The sequence below is a fragment of the Abramis brama genome, assembly GCF_963993115.1.
Source record: "Abramis brama genome assembly, chromosome: 2".
NCBI classification, from domain to species: Eukaryota; Metazoa; Chordata; class Actinopteri; order Cypriniformes; family Leuciscidae; genus Abramis; species Abramis brama.
The window spans coordinates 4,342,446-4,365,441 of NC_139964.1; the positions used below are offsets into that span (position 1 = coordinate 4,342,446).

The 22,996-nt window shown below is 38.1% G+C and overlaps 1 protein-coding gene across 3 annotated transcripts in view; it reads right to left on the minus strand.

Annotated features, from left to right (window-relative positions):
- LOC311077480 (uncharacterized protein) overlaps nucleotides 1-3,170 on the minus strand; it is a 58,609-nt gene extending 55,439 nt beyond the window's left edge. For 2 of the 3 annotated variants that reach the window (XR_014604898.1, XM_084106011.1), the window contains exon 1: nucleotides 2,083-3,164. Coding sequence is in view for 2 of the 3 variants with exons in the window: in XM_084106011.1 (XP_083962137.1) it covers nucleotides 2,083-2,257 (175 nt within the window). In the remaining variant the exon portion in view is untranslated. Of the gene's footprint in view, nucleotides 1-2,082 lie in introns of all 3 variants that reach the window. The other variant, XM_084106010.1, reaches the window with a different exon arrangement.
- Nucleotides 3,171-22,996: the final 19,826 nt, after the last annotated feature.

Genomic DNA, 22,996 nt, shown 5'->3' on the forward strand with positions numbered 1-22,996 from the left:
TTCATCTGTGAGCTATCCCTATTTCTCCTCCTGACAGAACGCGTTACAAAGCGTCGGACATCGAACAGGCACAGATAACCTCTGAAGATGTCTACTAGTCCATCAACAAGAACGATATTTACTCGAGTCTGACTCCTTGCTCGGTCAGTCTGCCGTTTCCTTTCTTTCGACCTCCGACAAAGCTTTCCTAGCTTTGTGTGCAGTGCCATAAAGCAATTTGTTACATCGCGAGACCTGATATCACGCGATACTTCCTGACGCGACCCGCCGGCCCAAAGTTGCAAGGGTGGTTTTTCCGCTCACAGGCGCTCGGGGGATGCGCGACGACCACCATTCAACCCGAAACAAGTCATATAACTATTCCAATGACTCCGAAGCTGTTCGGTTAAGGTAAAAAAGTTACTTAGTGCACCTTTAACTCTGAAAAAACAGAGATTTTAATTATTGGACAAAAAAGTTCCTCATGTAATAACCTAGAATAACCTTGCCCTGCACGCTTAATAAATAAATTACAGCTGGTCCAAAATGCAGCAGCTAGAGTTGAGCGAGCTCTTAACGCATTATAGTCCTTCACGTCTATTGCGATATTAAAATTCCGGCTATCAATATCAATAATCAATATCTGGCGGTAGATCCTTCTCCTATTTAGCACCACAACTCTGGAACAGTCTTCCTAATATTGCCCGGGAAGCAGACACACTCTGTCAGTTCAAATCTAGACTAAAAACACATATCTTTGGCCTAGCATACACATAACACATTATACACTTCTATACTTCAATGTTAGGCTGCATAGATCAGGTCAGCCGGAACCGGGAACACTTCCCATAAATCCTGATGAACATCTAAGGATGGCGTCTACGCAGATATTAGTCTCTCAGTTTATCCCGAAGTTTACTGCAGTCCGCTGGATCCAGGCTGTATCCAGATCTGATGAAGGACCTATGCCTGGACACGATGACAACGCAGTCCTGAAGTGTCAACGCTGTAAAAAAGTGTAAATCGCTGTCGTTTTATCTGTACAGAGTCCCCACGTAGCTACGCGGACGCGCTAACTAACGTCGGTGTTTGTGCAGAGGTTTGCGCAGAGATAACTGTTAATCTTTTGCACCTTGGAACCTATTTCCGGGAATGCATTCTCGAGCCACCAGGCACTGTTTTGTGCGAATAGGCGGCCGGAGCGCATTGAGGGTTTTCTGTTAGAACGGTGTCGTGTTAGTGGCCCCGACGTTAATAACTAATGACCTTCGCAACGGAAGTGAATCAATCAATCAAAACTAACTTTAGCAGGACAATAACTTTATCCTAGAGCTGCTGTAAAGCCAAAACAATCTCTGTTATTGTAATTTCCTACTATCACTGTAAAGCTGCTTTGAAAAAATCATATTGTTAAAAGCGCTGTATGAATGAAGGTGACTTGACTTGACTTGAGGCCACAGTGACACCTTGTGGTGGACCAAACGATATGTACAGGGAAAAAATTACTTAAGAGATGGGCAATATGGCCACAATCTTATATCATGGTTAAAGTTATTTAATATTACCCTAACTATATGTATTTTTGGTGACCCTACATAGTCCGTAAAACATTGTCCGGTCGGGATTTCTAAAATGTCCTGACACACATGAACAGAAGCTGCATGTTCAACAGATCTGATAACAGATACTTTGACATGGAAGCATGTGAAATTATCTCCTATGAGTAGCATAACTTTGTTTTAAAAAGTGGTTGGGACAGGTGTGTGTGTGGGGGGTGTGGGGGGGGGGGGTTGGGGGGTGCTAATACAATGCTATATCAGATATATGTACAATATACTGTATGTGTACAATATAATTGCAGAAAAAAATAACAATGCCCAGAGATAAGTTGATCCAAATTGTGATGTGTGTTATCAAACTTTTAACTTAAGGCTGTCATTTAAATAAATACAATGTCTGATTTGATATTTTATCACTGGGATATTTTACACAGTCTTAATGAATTGGCAGAGTTCGCTACAAATGCTGCTCCACATGAATTTCTACAATTTAACACTAATTCTGTTACTTCAGCATATCTGGTCATAAAAGAAAGAAACATACCTGCAGGAACAAAGTCATCATCATCATCATCATCATCAACATCTTCATTCTGATCTTCCTCCTCCTCCTCCCCCTCCTCCTCCTGGCTCTGTTGTTGTTCCTCTGCTGTGGTTTCTTCTCCTCGTCTCTCTATCAGGTTCCTGCAGTCCTCCAGTGTGACGGAGCACATCTTCATCTGCTGTTCTCCAGCGTTACAGTCAGAGGTTTGATCAGCGGATCCATGATCCTGAGCGTCAGTGTAACACAGTAAAGTGAGGCTGAGCTCTGAGTCCTGTGTGTCTCTGGATCTCCAGACTGAATCCTGAGCTTCTGTCCCATCAGTCACACACACTGAAACCTTCTCCAGATCCTGACAAACACATCATAGATCAACACAAATAAACAACAACCTGTTGATATTAACCTCATTACTGAGGCATAAGAAGTTAGAAGTTAACAAAGCTTTGGTTTGATTGAGCTGAAGGATGAAATGATGAGCTGCTCAGACGTCTCTGTTGGGTTTGTCTCCTCTTTCTCTCAGCTTTGCCTCCAGTGACGCCACCTCTTTCTTCAGCTGACAGATTTCAGTGATGAAATCCTCAATATCCAGCATGGACAGATCAGTTCCTACTGATTTACAGCAGATCACATCCATCTGCGCTCTCATGGTCAACATCTGAAGACAAACATCATCATTAGTTCATGAGGAATTTGCAATGAACTGACACTGATTTAAACTCAAAATAGCCCATTTCAGAGAATATTAATTTCAGATATAAGTGTTTAGGAGCATTTATGTTTAGTTTCAGTATTGAGCCAACACTGTGCAGGGATATTATCAAATAGTAGCCTATATGACACTATTACATGTATTACTCATTTAGTAATATAATAAACATGATATTGTCAGATTTCTACTCATTTCACCCAAAATCGTGAATCTAGCATTGAAAATTACCCACTGTGTTGGTATTAGTAACTGTTTACTACAAATATCATGGTTAAAACATGGTTACTGTAGAAAAAACATGACATCATTTGTTATACTGTAGCAAAACCATAGCTATTTTTCATAAGCTAAGTAGGCGTGGAAAAGCTAAATTTTAAAGTTAATTAAAAACTAGATATATAAAAACAACAAGCCAACAGCTAAAATGCTTATAGAACAGATTAAACTCAACGTCTGAGAGTTCCAGTTGTCTTTCTTCAGTGGTTTTACCGGCAGACTAAATAACGTCACAGCGCCTCCTACAGTACGAGCGATGGAGTAAAAGAGGCTTCACCAAACCTAATTTCTCTGATTAAAAATACAGTTGTATTTCAGTGGCGTTACTAATAGACGAATATACTAACATATGTTTTATTGTTAGTCTTATATGTTTATATGTTTTATTTATATGTTAGTCAGTCAGCCTTTCTGTGGAAAACAAGCACATGCAGTAAAGGAAGGTTTATGTAAAAACATTATATAAAAAAAATATTTTTGAAGACTGGGGTAACGGCCAATCAAAAGCTGCTTTGACTCACTGAAATTTTTTTTTAATTTAGATTTAATAGAAAACAGTAATTTCAAATGATAATATTTCACAATATTACTGTTTTGCTGTTTATTACTGTACCCCCTCCAGCAGAACACAGACAAGAAGAAATGAAGGCCAGTCACAAATACACTAACGATACAAGGCGCTGGGTGAAATGGGTGAAGTGTCCCTTTAATACAAATATGTTTAAAACATAGTAAAACATGAGGACATGTGTTATGTTTACTGTAGCAAAACCATGGTTATTTTTCATAATCTAAGTGGGGAAGAATAAGCTTAATTTAAGTTCATTAAAAAGACAAATAACAAGCAAACCGCTAAAACGCATAAATAATGTAAAACAGATTAAACTCACCGTCTGAATGCTCCAGTCTTTCTTTCTTCTGTGGTTTTACGGACGAGGGTAAGGAGGAGATCCGACTGGATAGAAGATACGAATACTATCATATTTTTACCTGATAATTAGATCAGATAAACAAATGTTATTCAGTCAGCGGTAAATCAAAATGACGTTAATATTTGAATTACGCGAGTTCGCGGCTTTCTGTGGAAGACAGGAGAAAGCGCGCGAAGATCAGAGGCACGCTGTAAATAGGCAGTATGCACCATAGACATGATAGCTGTGTCCCAATGTGAAGACTGCATCCTTCGAAGGCTGCGGACTTCAAACGATGCAGCCTATGCGTCCTCCGAACGGCACACCATGAAGCCTTCGTAGGATTTCCTAATTGTGCAGCCAGGTGTTCCCGATTACCGCTCCAGGCGCCAAGCAACGGTGCGAGTGTATGCTACCATCCTGATAATTCATTTGATATAATTGAGTAAACAGCTATGGAGCCAGAATTGGCTATTGTCATTTTTATGTTTTATATTTTACTGGAGGACATGGTATTAAGGATGTTTCAGGTCATGTACTTTCAGCTTAGCTGAAGATTCAAATGTTCATTTATAGGCCTATCTTACCTTGATGCGATTTTGTAGGCTAGTGTATTCTTTTTTATTATGCACATAAATGGACCTTGGTAAATATATTTACACAGGTTTTCAACCCTATTTGAATATAAAACTCAGTTGAATATAAAAAGTCCAGTGCGAATGTTACTCCCGCTCTTCATCGGCAGCTGTCAGTCACTGTTGCTAGGCGACAAGAACAATCGTCAGTAGGCTAGACCAGTCCGAGCGCTTCTGATGCGCCCTTTGAAATGGGACGGAGCTGTAGTTAGCAACAATTTGTTAATATTGTGACAATAGGCCTACATTTACTTTAATTTTCAAAATAACCAGTGGTGGTATGTAAGGAACTACATCGTTAATACTCGAAGTGATTTTCCCACACAGGACAGCAACACTACAAAATTATGTTGTTTTACAATATGATGCATTGTTTTACAATAAACTACACAAAAGTATATAGTTTAAATGTATCAACCTTGAAAATATTCAGAAGTAAAATGCAACATATGCAGTAATATAAAAGCAGAACCATCATAAAAACCCTGACAAGGTTTTTTTCCTGCAGAATTCCTTTACTTTTACTCTTGATACCTTAAGTACATTAGAGTATGCAAGATAATTTTGCTTAACTAAGGTTTGAAATATATGACTAGTAGTTTTTCCCCAATGCGGTATTAGTGGTTATTAAAAGTACTTTAGTGTAATAAAGTATCTCAATATTTATTCCACGAGTCAGCCCTGCAAACCTGTTGGTAGACAACTTAGTGGATAGTGGAAATATGCAGTCAAACACACTGAAGAACGTCCTAGATGAAGTCCCACCAGAAGGAGGCCTTACCAGGGTCTCTATTGTGGAGCCCATCCCAGTCCAGCAGCACACCAGGGTCTCCCACTCAGCTGAATAAAAGTCTACATCATTTTTTCTTATTTTATGTACTGTAAATTTAAATGTTTATGTTGATTTTGAGATGTTTAACGTATGTTGTAAATAGTTGGGGAAAAACGTTATAGAAGAATTTGTTTCATGTAGAAATTATGACTATCATTACAAAAATAAACAATGTCCAGAGCAATGAATTCTCTTTTATTTACACATTTAAAGTTGCATAATTTTTTTTTCCTTTTAAAAAATATAAGTGAAAAAAGTTAAAGAATATATATATATATATATATATATACACATACATACATATTTCTTAATCATTCTTTCAAGAAGAGAAAACAGCCTGTCCATTCTCTCCTGTGCTCTCCTCGCCTCTGCAGTCCCATGTCTTCTGTAATCAAGTCCAAAAACTCGACCTCTCTGTCTCGCCTTCTTCGTGGTGCTGGTGCGGGTGCTCATGCTGCTGCTGCCCCTGGCTCCTCCTCTTTTTGGTCACACACTGCTGAACTCGGCCCTGGTGTGTCCTCATTGAGGCAATGAGGGTGCAATGCCTCTGTCCCAACATCTCATCCATGAGGACAAACCAGGGCCAAGTTGCAGCAGTAGGTTCCCACTCACACCCTCACCTGTCCCAGGACATGTGCAATCCTAAGGCAGAGCAAATTAACCATGGCTTGTTAACAACAACAGCACATACATTTCAGCAAAGATGTGATCTCAACTTTCTTACTTTGTATTTTTAAAATCATATTCATGTTCAGAAATCATATTCATGAATACTCAAATTTGGTTAAAACCTTTGTGGACATAGCTTGCATGACAGCACTACAAAAACACATTAAAGTGAAACCCCATTGCCTTATCTACTGCTTTTCCTATTGTTGTGGGCCTTATTGGGTGAGTGATATTTCTTATTTACGCAAGTTAGACAGACTAGTGCAAATATTACAATACAATTTAATTTATTTAGTTTATTTATTTATTTTAAATTGCAGTTTAATAAATTGAGCTGTCTGCTCCTTGCTCCCTGAAACAATTATTAAACTATTAGCTCAAGTTTTGCCTCAGACCACCTGACAAATGAAGCCACGCAATGGTGAAGAAGGAGTTATGGTGAAGTTTATAAGAAAGAAAAACTTGTGGCTTTTAACTCAGGTTTCACTAGCTATTTGAGTAAATGAAAACATAATACTTACATTTAAATGTGAATTTGCCGTCCACCAGCGAACTCTCGGCCGTCATTTATTTATTTATTTATTAATAAAAATGCTGTCGTCACCACCGCGCGATGACTTATGGGGTAGGATAGTCCGCAAAGTGTCCATTTATGTATCCTTCCTTTCACGGGGAAACGAAGGGTGCATTTGGTGTCGCTTTAGCCTTCGTCGCGCCGCGATGACGCAACCGGCCTTCGAATACGGCCTTCGGAGGATGCAGAATTGAATTGGGACCAAGCGGCAACCTCCCCGTCTCTCTCTTGAAACCAACACGGAAGTGAGTTAAACTGCAATTCATTGACTGGCCGCTTGGCCTGGCTGCAGAAGTGAGTCAAATCTGTATCTCCCTCATGTTAAAATTACCAACTTTACAGCAGAAAAAAATATGTTTACAGCCTGGATCTCTATGTGGCTTTGGTCTATACAGCTAATTTTGCCCTTCATAACAACTGTGAGGGGGGTGAATTATTTTATAACTCGTCCGTTTAGTTGATTAATATTTAAATTTAAGGGTGTGGCCAGTGGCCACTTGAGTGACAGGTGGGTTGTCGCTGATGTCAATGCTAGCCGTTTGTCTGCTGTTACCAGCCGTCACTTCACCTCAGCAAATGTTAGCTGCTGAACTTGCCATCTCTGCAGTGTTTGTGCTTTTTTCGGGATTATTTCATACAATTTAATACTTGGGTACAAAGCCCACGTCTTTGGATTCCGTCGTTATCGTTCGAGAGAACAACCAGCGCTGTATTTCAGTTGTTTTCCTCCGTGAACCTGCACTAATGGATGTCTGACAATTTCGTTGCTTTTTGGGGTTTTCAAATTTAAAACGTCAATAAATGCTCGTTCGTTCTGCTCTCACGGAACAGATGGATTATAATATGCTTATGTACCGTCAGATGAAATCATGCAGGCGTCGGCGCTTTCTCCGTCCATGCAATAAATGCACATGAATGAGCGCGGATTTTCTAGCGCATTTACTTGAACTTCATAGGCAATATATCTATGGTTTAACCCATTTGAGAGACGGCCAAAATCAGAATTTAAAATGGACTGAATAAGCTCTCTACGAACTTGAGCAATGCCGCGCTGACGGACCATGAAAGAGTGACGGACATACTGTATGCACATAAATCACTGTCACACACAAACACTCTCGAAGTAATACACAGTCTCACTTGTTGTAGCCATGTCTTTTAACTATTATAATATTACGAAGGGCAAAAATAGGAACGTTTAATTGGCTTTACATCATCAGCTAACTCGATCACGTCGAGCTAGGAGATTTCAGATAGCCAGGCCAGGCTCCTCAGCTCCACTCACGCCCCGCCTGTTTGTCTATTTTCTGTTATCCGGGAGTGACGCAAGGCCAAGATGGCGACGGCCGGCTCCGCCCACTTTAGGCTTCAAAAATGCTCTTCAGAAACCTACGGGTGACGTCACGGACACTACGTCCATATTTTTTTACAGTCTATGATTGGGACAGCCTTCATAGCGCCGCGGTGACGCAATCGGCCTTCAAATGCGACCTCCGAAGTGTGCAGCCTTTGAATTGGGTCATCCTTCGTCGCTCCGCTGTGACGTTTCGTCGCGCTGCTGTGACGCAATCGGCCTTCAAATACGGCCTTCGGAGGATGCAGACTTCACATTGGGACACAGCTGATGTCTATGGTATGCACCATATGCACTGGCGAGCATGACGTATTTCCGGTAGTGATGGGAAGTCCGGTTCTTTTCCGCGAACCGGTTCTTTCGGACAGTTCGTTTCAATGAACCGGTTCTTTTTTCTTTTCTTTTCTTAGAACATATAAATAACATTACAGAAAAAAAAAAAAACAGGCATGAGTAACATAAACTGCAAAGATGATTAAATATTTTTTTTTTTTTAAAAATAAATAAAAAGAGACATTCACAAGACGCCAGATTCATTATATCTTACAATAGACATAGCTTTTGAATTTTTTACAATTTTAAGAGACTTCATTAACAGAGTGAGTTAGAGAAAATAAAGGAGGAGTATAAAGCAGGAGATTTTGACAATCTACATTTATGAATGAAAAATTTGCCATTCAGGATGATAACATTTACAAAATTGAGAATATTTTTATCATCATTCTCAAAGTAGCAAATAATTTCTTTCACATTCAGTGTTATCGTTAGATTAATTTTAACTGAAAAAGTAAAAAAACAATCTTTCCAAAATGACTTTACACTCTGGCAATCAACAAACAGATGATTTAAAGACTCCTCACAGTTGTTACAAAAGGAACATTCTTTCCCAATATCCATAAAATTAGAAAGCCACATATTAGTTGGATATATTGTGTGTAAGATCTTCAGGTGAATTTCTCTTACTTTGTTAGAAATACAAAATTTGTAAGGGAGCAGCCATGCTTTTCTCCAATTAACATCTCTTAAAATGGAATTCCAGTAAAATTTCCCTCTTGGAGTCAATGAGCCGGTTCAAAAAAACGGTTCACCAGTTCTTTTACGTCATCACGTATAATGACGTCAATTCTATCATCCCGGCGGATAAATATACATTCAAATAAAGGCATGTGTAATCATAACTTCAGTTAAATAATAGTAGCCTACTCATCGTCATAATCATCTTGGATAAGTTTCTTACATTTACGTTTTGAAAATGAACCCTGTAGTAGCCTAGGCCTAAGGCGATACGCAAACGCGGATGTTTTACATGTCTTAAAGATCTAAATCTAATAAACTAGTCTTCATCATTTTTATATTATTTGTAATTAAATAAACTTACATTTCGCCGAGTTCGGCCCCTCATTCAAGTCCTTGGTTCACCCGTGCTCGACCCAGATATAGCAAAATTTGTCTGGCCCACCTCTGGGCCTCATCCTTGCTTCAATTCTGGCCTAGTTCTGGCTGGGTCCCCGGCCCAAAACTGGCCCAACACACTGAAAACGGACTCAAACTACTTCCTCTGGCCCAGATGTGGCCCACACCCTGTAAAGTGACTCTTATTTACTGATATGGCCCAGGCACTGTAAGCCAGATGTGGCCCAGAAACTGCTAAATGTAATTAATTTTATCAAGGAAACACAAAATCAATAATTGAAAAAGATTGGGCTTTTATTCAAAATTAACAAATAACATGAACATTTTGTTAACAACATGGTAATATAAACATTTAATATAAAACAAAATTTATAACAATTAACAAGTGCACTTAAATATGCAAGTTAACATTGTTTTTTGTAAAAACAAATTAAAACAATTTACAAGAATACACACACTCACTCACGCACGCACTTACACACACATACGCACTGCACTCTCTCACTCACACACACTCACACATACTGCACTCTCTCACTCACACAAGCACGCACTCACGCATGCACACGCACTCACTCACACTCTCACGCACTCACATGCACACACACACACACACTGTAAACGCACTCTCTCACTCACTCACACACTCACTCACGCACACATGCACTCACTTACGCACACACACACACACGCACTGCACTCTCTCACTCACACAAGCACGCACTCACGCATGCACACGCACTCACTCACTCACACACATACACTCAAGCACTCACATGCACACACACATACTGTAAACACACTCTCTCACTCACACAAGCACGCACTCACGCATGCACACGCACTCACTCACACACACACACACACACACTCAAGCACTCACATGCACACACACACACACACATACTGTAATCGCACTCTCACACACGCACTCACACACACACACGCACTGCACTCTCTCACTCACACAAGCACGCACTCACACATGCACACGCACTCACTCACACACTCACGCACTCACATGCACACACACATACTGTAAACGCACTCTCTCACTCACACAAGCACTCACTCACTCACTCACGCACACACACATGCACTCACTTACGCACACACACACACATACGCACTGCACTCTCTCACTCACACAAGCACGCACTCACGCATGCACACGCACTCACTCACACGCACACACACACACACACATACTGTAAACGCACTCTCACACTCACACAAGCACTCACTCACGCACACATGCACTCACTTACGCACACACACACGCACTCACTCACGCACACATGCACTCACTTATGCACACACTCACGCACACACACACACACACACATACTGTACACACACTCCCCTCCAATTCATGTTCTTCGCCAGGGAGTTGGCAATCACCCTCTTCATTATGGGCCAGGTGCAGTCACGTGTATCCGCCCCACCAATAAGCCCCAACCAGTTTACCTGAAACCAATTTTTTTTTTTAACAATATAAAAATTATTAATAAATATGTATTGCTTCGTCACCTGTGTCAGCGCTCCTGTCTACGGTCTGTTTATCACCTCTACCAAAATTAGGTTGTTTCCTCGTGTTCATGTTGTTTCAAAAGTGGTGTTGCAAGTAAAAAAAAACAACAACAAAAAAACACTTAGTATCTATGTAATTATTTACAGTTGTTTTTTTTGTTTGTTTTTTTTTACAGCCACTAGGACCATTTATTCAATACTAATATCAGTTTTTCAAACCTCTTCACACAGTGAGCACAAAAAACAGTTTATGTGGGCTAAACTGTGGATCATTTATCATTGCTTTGGCACAGTTTCAATGACTAGCCTACATCTTTAAAATTATATGAATTAGTTTCTCATGACATGACCAAAACTTTAACTACAGGGCCATTTGCACAGGTGTGCATACTCTTTTCAAAACTATTAAGTTTTATTTAGTAAAGAAATTTTATACAACAAGTCACTGTGTAACGCTACCTGTTTTTTTTAGGTCGTTGTTGAGTGACAACCTTTGCTATTGTTATGGAAGAATGAGTTGATTTGGCAGGGTATCTGCAGAGTTTTTAAAATGTAAGACTTTTAAATACCTCTTTTAAATAAAATGACCTGCACAAATAAAATGAAAACCGTATTCCATTACAGAACAAACCCATACAATATAAAAATAAATAAGGTATGTCCAATTCTTCTACTTCATTAAGACTTTTGTTGTACCATTTAAAGGTAGGGTAGGTAGGAATTGTCTAAAAAACTTCTTTTCCAAATTTGTTTAAACTTTATTTATATATCAATACATAATTAAAATGTAAGTACTCTGAAAAAGAGAGTATAAAAATCGAGTGTCTGTAGACCTCTCACGACTGTTTTAAAGACAGCTCATTATTTCCATTCACTCCACCCCCTCCCTTCTGGGCTCCTTCCAAAGCCACGCCCCCAAAACACATGAACGCGCGACGCCGACCGCTGAGCTGAAGACGCATTATTTACCTGAGACGAGCGGAGAGGAAGGAGCGCAGTGCATGCAGTGACATCATGTCAGAATCACATGTAATTAACTTTATCATTTATTACTTTATCATAATTACTGTATTTTAGTACTCACTATCAAGCTAGCATATTGATATTGGTAAAGTTTAAAATATATATTTTTTTATTCGCTAACGAGCTAGTTATATCTATAAGGCAAAGCTAAAAACAGGTTGCATTGATACACGTGTTTCCATTACCATCATTTACACTGTGATGAAGGTGAATTTCGTGTAAGAGTCATAACATATATGGTGTTCTGCATGTAAGAGTTTCCATGATGAAAGCATTGTTGACTCTGATGAGGACTACACTCCAGAGACAAGTACCGCATCGTCAGCTCGAGGACAGGTCCGGGGTCGAGGGCGAAGCAGAGGAGGTCGTGCAAGAGGCCGTGCAACTAGGGTCCGAGGATACTGACACGCGTTTTATTTCTTTGTTTATCCAAAGACTTTTTGTTCATTACCTTTTCTAGTACTGTCTTCCTTTTTTGCCTTGTTTGCCTTCGCTAACTGCATATGCCGGTAATGTGAATTTTGATTGCTCTTTCTCTGCCATTGTTTTGCTATTCCTAGGTTCCGTGCCTCTTGAATTCCTCAAATCAAACGGGTGCGCGCGCATATGGGCAGATCCTGTGTGGCAAAAGGGTGGTTGCCATGGTTGCGAGAGAGTGACAGTCGCCTAAGCCAATCCTTTGTTTCGTCCCGAATGGAAATAATGAGCTGTGTTTAATGCAGATTAAACGGTCTAGAGTACTTACATTTTAATTATGTATTGATATATATAGAAAGTTTAAACAAATTTGGAAAAAAGTTTTTTATAAAGTTCCTACCTACCCTACCTTTAAGACTTTTTATGGCTTTAAACATACAGTCAGTGACGGACTGGCCATTGGGCAATGTGGGCAAATGCCACTGCGGCCGCCTGGTCTCATCACTTGTTGTGGCCGCATCACAAACAAATAAATAGGCTAAATAAAGCGAGGAAGCGGCCGCCTATTGGCGCAATGGCTGCAAGCGGCAGCACCACCAGCGGCTCGCTCGCCGCTCATCACAACTTGTGGCGCACAACCATATAAAAAGGCTAAATAAATAAATAAAGCGGAGATGCGGCCGCCTTTTGGCGGATTGGCCGCCCGCAACCGGCAGCACAGCCAGCGGCTCGCTCAGCGCTCATCACAAGTTCACAACCATATAAAAAGGCTAAATAAATAAATAAAGCGGAGATGCGGCCGCCTTTTGGCGGATTGGCCGCCCGCAACCGGCAGCACAGCCAGCGGCTCGCTCAGCGCTCATCACAAGTTCACAACCATATAAAAAGGCTAAATAAATAAATAAAGCGGAGTGTCTGCAACAATAGGCCGTCGCAAATCAACAGACTAAGTATATGAACTGACAAAATGTAAAAATGTGTACGTTGAATGCAATGTAAGTCGCTTTGGATAAAAGCGTCTGCCAAATGCATAAATGTAAATGTAAATGTAAATATGAATAAAATAATAATAAATTAAGCGGAGCTGCAGGCGGCCACAAAAAAACAAGGAAAAAAGCAAACAAACAAACACCACGGCCTATCTCTGAAAAATAATAGCCCTATGAACTAAATAATAATAATGACTTTTTATTTCTATTTTTCCTGTGAAGGACAAATAGCCTAAATGTATGTAATCTCTCTATTTATAAGGTATTTTGAATGTTTTTAGTCAGTGGAATTTCTCGCGATCATTGACCTGATGAGATGATAGATAATGACAAGTGAATGATAAAACATTTATTTTTCATGTCTTGGTTAAGCTATTATTGGAGTGTGTTGTTTGTGTAATGTTATGTTTCTTTGTTGGTTGCAGATGACTTGAGAAGACAAATGTGGCCTCTCTGCTAAAATTGCCAGGGCCTCTTTTTGGTGCCAGTCCGCCACTGCATACAGTATGGATTTTTTCCGCCACTAGGGGTCGCTAACCTATTTACAATAACAAAGGCGTAGTTTGCCCATACACAAAAGAAATGTATTTGAAATATATTTTCAGAATATATTTTTGGAATATATGCAAATATTTGAAATTTGCCCAATAAATATATTTTAGTTAAACATATGTAAATATATTTTGAAATTTAAAAAGTCAACATTTTCACAAACAGCACATTTTCAATTTATTTTTTAGATAGACCACTTCAGAGTGCTCTACTTCAACCACCCACATTTTTCCGACTGGTCGGGGATCGAACCGGCAATCTTTCGGTTACAAGCTCAAAGCCCAAAGCCCTAACCAGTAGGCCACAGCTGCCCCTTTGCTGACTTTATTGGCCTAAAATGACAATTTTATGTAGGACATAACACACAGAATGCAGAGTTTTTTTCCATATTTTTACAGAATTTAATACAGATATTTAATAGTGTGTGTATGCAGTGTTAAACACTGAGTTCTATCTATTGTTTAAGTGCACTTCACTGTTGGAGTGTCACTGTTATACTTGCATCATAAATATTGTGCATATTTTCAATATTTTAAATGACTTCAGGAAAGATGTCAATAAAACAACAATAAATCAAATAATTGCACTTAGTGATAGGTACGTGCCACCTAATATGGCCTAATAGTCCTAGGAAAGCATCTGTCATTTTACATTGCAGTCATTTAAATGTAAGTACAGTATTTATTATAGCTGTGTGTCATAATACAGTAGTGAAATATGGTAGCCTACTGTTGTGTATTGGGGAAAAGGTACAGGAATTACTATGATCAAAATACATTTTCGACCCTTCTTTAGCAAGCTAAACATTTTATGACCATATATTTTGTCATATATTTTACATTACATGTTATAAATGTAAATATATTTCACACTTAACATCATATATTTTTGTTATATTTCATAATATATTTCAAAATGATAAATATAAGTGAACAACAATGCAAATATATTTCAATGTATTTGGAATATATGCCACATATATTTTTGACACTATAAAATATATTTACATATATTTCTTTTGTGTATGGGTGATGACACAACATTTGCTAAGAACTATGGATCTTGACGTCATCGTCAAGCCGACCGATCTAATAATGTTTATGGATGACTGAATACATCAATGTTTTTATCATGACTGTGATATGAAGCAGTTGGGGATTGCTAAGAGACAGCTATCAGCTCCACAAGCGACGCGAGTCCCGCGGATATAAAGGAATATGGACATTTCATTCTACCGAACTACACGCGAGTGCAGAATTACTACTCACAGGTCAGTTTATTAGACAAATTAAACTTGTGAGGTAACGCAGCGCTGTTTCACTTGGTCTAACATTACACTAGCACACTAAACTGCATTTAAATGTGTTGAAATGTATGTGTTAGTTTGTCTGTATGAGACTAGCAGTAAGCTAGATCAACATGAGAATAACATACAGATCATATTCTGACATTTTATCATTGTTGAACTATATAACATTGATTAGTTTTATGTAAATGTGCTCACCTGTTTAATAAAGTACATGTAGGAGCGGTCGAAGTCTCGACGTGGAGCTCTCGTTTATATACTGTCAATGGGAGCTCTCGGCATCTCGAAAACACCGCGCTGATATTGATTCTCGTTTTAGTTCTCCTTTTTTATCCAAAGTCTGCTTGCCATGGTCCATAATGTTTGAACGAAACAACAACAGCGTGCAGATAGACATTGCGAACTACAGTGATCCACGTCTGTCGTCTTGGTTACTATCAGAGGGCTCTGGTACATGGTTACCAGAGCCGTAGAGAGAGAGAGTTGCGACAACGGAAGTTCGAAATGCTTACTTGTCACGTGATTCGCGTAGATCTCAGATAGTTCCAGGAAGTGCTTCAGCGCCAATTCAAATCGATGGAGTTAGAGAGCAGAACTTTGATTTTTGGTAGTTTGTAGTCAATAAATTAATTGATTTACAATATGTATATAATACACTGACATGTGAATGTAGTATGTGTTTGTAGTAATAGTAATGTTATTTTTAAAAGATAAAAATCTGCTAGTATTTAATGTTTATTGTGGTCAACCAGCGTTGCCTGCCGTGTGTTAACATATTTCTGGCTAACGTTACCTTGGTTAAAGACCGTGTTACAGTTGTTTTGAAGTATTTCAAGTATTTCATTTAGGTTCGCGTTTAAAGCATAGATTGTAAAAAATAGGTTTAAAGTCTGTGTACAGAGAATGGTGTTGTCTTAGCGGCCCCTAATTTAATAACAAATGATCATTCCGACGGAAGCGAATCAATGAACATTAACTTTAGCTGGAAAATAACTTTATTAAAGAACCGCTATAAAGCCAAAACAATATCTGTTACCATAAATTATACGGTGTATCTCTAAGCTGCTTTGAAACAATCTACATTGTTAAAAGCGCTAACGTAGCCTATATAAATGAAGATGACTTGACTTGACTATTTTTTGTTCTTAAACTTGAATGTTATTTAAAGGTATCACGTAATGTTCACTATGGTTTCACAAGGACAGAGACTTGCAGGTAACAGGTGATTGTCTTAAATCCATTGCAAACAAGTAAAATGTAGAATTTATTCAATTAAATTTCATTAATCTTAATGTTTACAATGCTTATGCACCCCATGCACTTATTTCTGTATAAATTAATACATAATATATTAATGTATAATATTACATTTTCAAACAAAACATGATTATACACACACACACACACACATTATTTCATTAGTGTCCATGTGCATTATTTACTTTTAACATAATTTGATAAATTCATGATCTACATTTCTTTAATCTATAAAATATAATTTATTTGGTTATTTTATTATAGTAATTACATTATACATGATAAATAATGCATCGTCCAGAGGAGCCTTAATGATGAGTGAAAAGGGTTGTAGATCTCTCTCAAATACTGGTAAAAACTGCTTTCGAGTATGGGTAAGTTGGTACACTTTCCATGTCAGGTGAATTTAAACACTAGAAATGTTTAATATACATTACATCAGTTTTAATATATATATATATATATATATATATATATATATATATATATATATATATATATATATATTTGCATTGATTTAGCACAATAGGATTTATAAATGTCTAATAAACTGCACGTCAAGCATGTTGTCTGTCATTTCCTCTGTGTTGTTCTTGTGGTGTCTGACACAGAGAGGAGAAAATATGCTGAAACTGAAGGTGAGGGTACAGCGTCAGTGCAGGGAGTCTTCATGATCCACTGAATCCCTTTGAGCTTCTTGTGTTGAAAGAGATAAAGGAGACAAAAACGGGACAAATTATATACAGTAGTATATATTACATGTTGTGGTATTTAGTATTATTCCCCATTTTATCTAGTGTGATTTGTTTTTTTAAAATGGCTTGCTGCTTTTAAGCATTGTTTTTAATCTCACAAATAAACTTCCATTTCCCTTTCAATCCAAAAATCAGCTGAGCTGAAACATAATATAGACAGCCTAATAGTCAACAGAAACACAATGTCTAAAAAACTCCGCCCATACGTTTTTGTTACTCAAAAATGCAATCTAAAATAAGGATTTTTTGTTGTTGTTATTGCGCATTTAATGAGGAATGAAACGGATATTCTCATTTTATCACTTCCACATATCACACTCCCCAATGTTATATTTAACCCCTGTTTAGAAGCCTTTCCCTCTTAGTATTACACAACAAAGGATAAAACTGCATTAAAAGAACGGTTTTAACCATTAATAGGCTGTTCGTGGTTTATGCGCTACTAACTTTATCCAATGACCTATCTTTATCTGATAACGTCCCCTAAAACTACTAATTTAGAGAGCAATAATCAACTAGCATGCTTTAATACAAGTTCATTTGATTCAGATGCACTGATAATATACAATCGTATTCTTTAAACGTCTTACCTTTTATAAAAGTCCATCACTAACGGTCTGTTCTACCGCGCTGCTGCTACTTCCGGGAACTATTGAGAGGCTCCACGAGCCGCCATTGCTGTAAAAAAAGCGTTCCATTGTAGTCAATGGAGTTGTCGCAACTCTCTCTCTCCATGGCTCTGATGGTTACCATCATAGACATAATAAATACATAGACGCCCTATTGGCCGCTGGATCGTACGTCAACGGCGCCGCCATACTGCGGAGGGCAACTTTCCCATACCTCTCATAACAAGAATTGAGAAAAATGCCTATTTCTTGTGCTGCTTGGGAACAGGTCTCAGGGAATTACCTTTCACAAGCAAAACTGAAAATTTGTTCCTGGTTGTATTTCATTTACTATTTTTATTTTCAGAGGAGAAAGGCCGCGAAATTTAAAAATACTACTGTTATTGTGTCACGAAATGTAGTTTTAAGAGTTTTTCAGTCGACAATGTAGTTGTTTAAAGCTCAAATCTGTGGTCTATTTATAAAGAGAGCGCCTTTTTAAAAATGTTATCTGGCGGTTTCGGAGTTGTGAGAGCCAGCGATCACCGGGCGCTCATGTACCCCGCCGAGAACAGCCTTGCCTCGGCTATAGTGCTTCTGACGTTCGCCGCTGGATCTGATGTCTTTAGTCTAGTGTAGTGGTTCTCAACGGGGGCGTTCAGAGAACAACGGGGGGCGTTGGAAGCAAGATTTTTGAAAGGGGGGCGTTCAGGTGTTAATGGGGGGCGTTCACAAGTTTAAATATGTAACGCAAATTTTTGTTAATTTACTTTTATTCATTTTAAGCATTTAGTAGTTGTAATAAACACTGTAAGTGGGCTATTTAAAAAAGTGTTAGGACTATGTTTTTGTTAAATTATGTTGTAAAACATATGTGCAGAGTGTGATATCATATTGTGTGCATCTATGGTGCGCGTGAAAGAATACCTCAGCAGCGCTCAAAAAAAAAAAAAAAAAAACATTCGTCCGCACCCGCTCTAGTCCTGACCGCAAGTCCACCGTCAGTGTTGTAGGTAGGCACTAGGCATGTTTTTTGTGTTCATTTCTATTGCATTACGATTGAAAGCAGTATCAATAATGTAAAAAATATGATGTGCAGTCAAGTTCGGGTGTGTATGCTGTGAGTGTTCTCACCGCGCACGCTTGTTGTGATTCGAGGAGTTTTGACGAGTTGTATTTTGACGACTTGATATTATTTCTTATTCAAAAGTTTAGAATGCCTAACATTCTAAAATCTTCCAGTTTTATGCGACATGTAGCCTATCGTTACTTTTGCAACGACTCTATTATTTTTCCAGTCATAGACCAGCGCTCAAGCACTGACTAGAATCCAGCGCTGATAAGAATCAGCATTCACGAGCTCAAAAATGTGTTTGGCGCTGACAACAATCCGGTGGTGCCGAGAATCCAGCACTTACTGTACTAGAATCAAAGGTATGGAAAGTTGACAAGCCATTAAAAAGTATTGACTTAAGAAACACATATTTTTTCAAATATTTTAAATAAATCATGTTCCCATTCACTCTGGCGACGAATTTTAAAATTAATTAAACTATATTCTATTTATAAGGTAAAACTTTTACATTTTTAGGCATTAAAGGAGCTGTATGTAAGAAATGTATTTCAATTAATCATAAAATGGCCCTGATATGTCACTAGACATTAAGAAATCATGTTCATTTCAAATACTTATATCACTGACAACAGTAGTCCGGCCAGGATATTGTCATTTAAAAGTGAAGTTGCAGCCCTCAACTGATGTTGATGTTGTCATCTTGTGTTTTGGCCTGAAGCGCCACCCTCCACCTATCAATCACGAAGTCAGTAGTGTTTCAGCATCCGGGTTGCCAGCTCTGCTCTAGATACCACAGCTGCAGCTACAAACGTGTCAGCCTACGATCCTGCAGCCTATCTGGCAACCTCGAGTCAGGGGGGAGGGGGAGGGGATACACCGCTCTACAGTAATTTGAAAGTGATTGCAGTACCAGTTTTGGCCACAATCTTACATACAGTTCCTTTAACTAATTCAAATCCCAAATGCCAAAATGTTTTCTTTGTTCACCAAGTAATTTACTGGTCAGGCATTATTGTTAACTCACAAGACAGTAAGGAGAAAATGACAATTTGATGGATAATTTAAATATATTCTGCAATCACATTTTGGTAATGTATTCATTCCGCCGTCACATCTGAGCGCGAAACGCTGCTTGGGTAGTTTCAAGATATACAAATAATTAATAATACAATAATAATGTAATTGTTCATATGTGTTTATTCTTGTTAGAAGATTTTTTTCACTGATTATGAACACAAATTAATCACAACAAACCAAATTAATTGTAATTGTATTAATTATACCATTGAAGAAAACAAGCTTATACCAAGGTATTTTAGGCCTACAATTCTAACATAATTTTTCATGAAAAATCATGATTGTATTTATTTATTTTTCGAAAGTAAGGTTAATGTAAGCAGCTTCTTGCAATACTCTCCTAAATGTGTAATAAAACCTATAAGTGCGAACATTACCACTTTAATGACCGTCCTTTATATTTCAGTGCATTTGTTTTACAATATATGGCTATTACTGTCATGGGATTAATATTATAACTATTATTATGTAGTAGTGTAATGTAGACAGACACAACTAAAAGAGGTTTGAATTTTTCTTTGCACACTGAATATGGGTTGGCACTTTTAATTTTGAACTCTCAAAGTGCACCAGATTGATGCATTTAACATTAAAATGAACAAAATTTTCTTACGGGGGGGGGGCATGCCCCCGGACCCCCCTAGAAGGCCTGAGGTCCACTCACCACAGATTTACCAAAATCCTGTGAGAAATACTGGTATTGCTATGTCAATGCAGTTTATAACTTTTTTTTTTTTTTGGATGAATCACTGTGGAGTACAGTTCAGTTGTATTAACAAAAGAAAATTTTGCACTTATTTCATCTATTAACTCTCACTCATTCCTGCTCGCTCAGTAGTTTGGGGGTGGGGGGCGTTCAGGGACCTGGATATTGGATAGGGGGCGCTGGCCCAAAAAAGGTTGAGAACCACTGGTCTAGTGAGAATAATTCGTCTTGTGTATATCTAATGGGCGATCTTTGGTTTCATTAACTTTATTTCTTGACTTGTATAGCTTCTTATACCTTTTAAAAACTGAAATTTAACAAAAAGAGACAGGGTTGTGTCATTTTATTTTATATAGACTATGTAAGAATATTTTAAAATATATAAATTTACATTATTTATTATTGTTATTTTAATAATATACCACTTGCGATTATCAATCTATTATAGTTATGCTGTTAAATTATTGTACTATTCATAGTAACTATTTAACTTATTTTTTATTGTCTATATTCTGTAATTGATATTTCATATTCTATTGCTATTATTATAGTATTATACATAAACTATATGTTATTATCAATATATTATTATTATTATATTAGTACTTATGATATTATATCATTATACTTTTCATTACTATTTAATTTGCTGTATACTGTTTGTTTATTTTATTGACTAAACTATTTACTATTAGCCTACTTCTCACTTTATTTTATATTTACTATTTGCATTGCACTGTAGTTGTACCATGTATTACCATAAAGGATCCATCAGTTATCTTTTTTATTGCTAAAATCGGGTCAATGACAGAATATGCTTTTCCCACAATAAGAAAACTTTATTTAATTTAATGTGAAAATTAAATTATATCTCAGTATGGGGGTGTTCACAATTCTTTTCCAAGAATGAAAAACCAAATACATGACAACCCTGAGCTTTGGCCATTCCTTATTAAAAATAAATACATTTTATAAGTCTAACTATCGAGATTTTAAATAACTAGAAATTGAACTTTTTTGTACACCACATACAAACCACTGAAATCGGTTGATAAATATATTTTTTGGGGGTTTTATACAGAAAAACCGCAGCTCACCTGTTTACTTGCATTTGATTACAGCGCAGTCTAGCCCTCCGCAAAATGGCGGACGCGTTGACGTATCGCAGCAACGTTCCAAAGCGGCCAATAGGGCGTCTATGTATTTATTATGTCTATGGTTACCATGGCAGGACAAGCGGACACCAGGGACAACGCGGATATGACGCCATTGACTGAGACAAAACGGAAATAAAGAAACGTGCCGTGTCTTCGAATTAAATTGAAATTTCTCCTGGTTTGAAAGTTGTTGGAAACAGTTGGGATAATGTAAGTACACAACTAAAAAAAAAATATAACATAGATATAGTGATTTTTGCTATTTTTAAAGCAAAAAAGTTACATATTGTGCCTTTAAATTTAATCAAACCAAATATAAGACTTTTTAAGGGCCCGCAGTAAACCTGTTTGGGACACGTATTAAAGGGATACTTCAGGATTTAGCATTAAGCTTTGTATTAGTAGAAAACCTGTAGTGTTTTCGAATTACCATGCTTTCCACCCTCATATCCCCCTGAGAGGAGAGATTTATTGTGATTTATTTACTGATTTATTTTGTCTGGAAAAAATCCTCCGATGACGCAGAAATCGTCATTTTGTGTCATCAGAGGATTTTCTGGCCAGAGGCTAAAGACTACAGCCAGTAGGAGGCGCTGTCCCGCATGTGTTCAACCCGCCCATAGAGGGTGGGATCTCACTCACAGACTGTACACACAGTGTCAGCCGTCTTTCTTTGGAAGCTAAGCTAGCAGGCTCTTGTTCAGTGGAGAAAGCTGAGTAGTAGGAGAAAGCTGAGTAGTAGGGGTTACCATCCTCCTTTTCCCGGACTTGTCCGGCGGGCGAGATCGTCCAAAATGTCCGGGATTCGGCTTTTGTTTTCCGCGGTCGCCATTCATTGTTTACATGCACACCTTTTGTTTCAATCTAGCTGAATTCATTCCGATCGGTGAATCTGAATGTAGTGTTTACATGAACGCTAAACAAGTGATCGGTTGATGTGCGTTTTACCATTGCTAAGAAAATTCCCGCTCCTCCGTGAGAGATAACTTACTAGACCGGCGCGTCTCAGTAATGACGCCACCGGCCTCGCGCCGTTCTCCCACGGCCTTCAGCCTCGTCCTGCTCGCCACAGTAAACATGATGAATGGC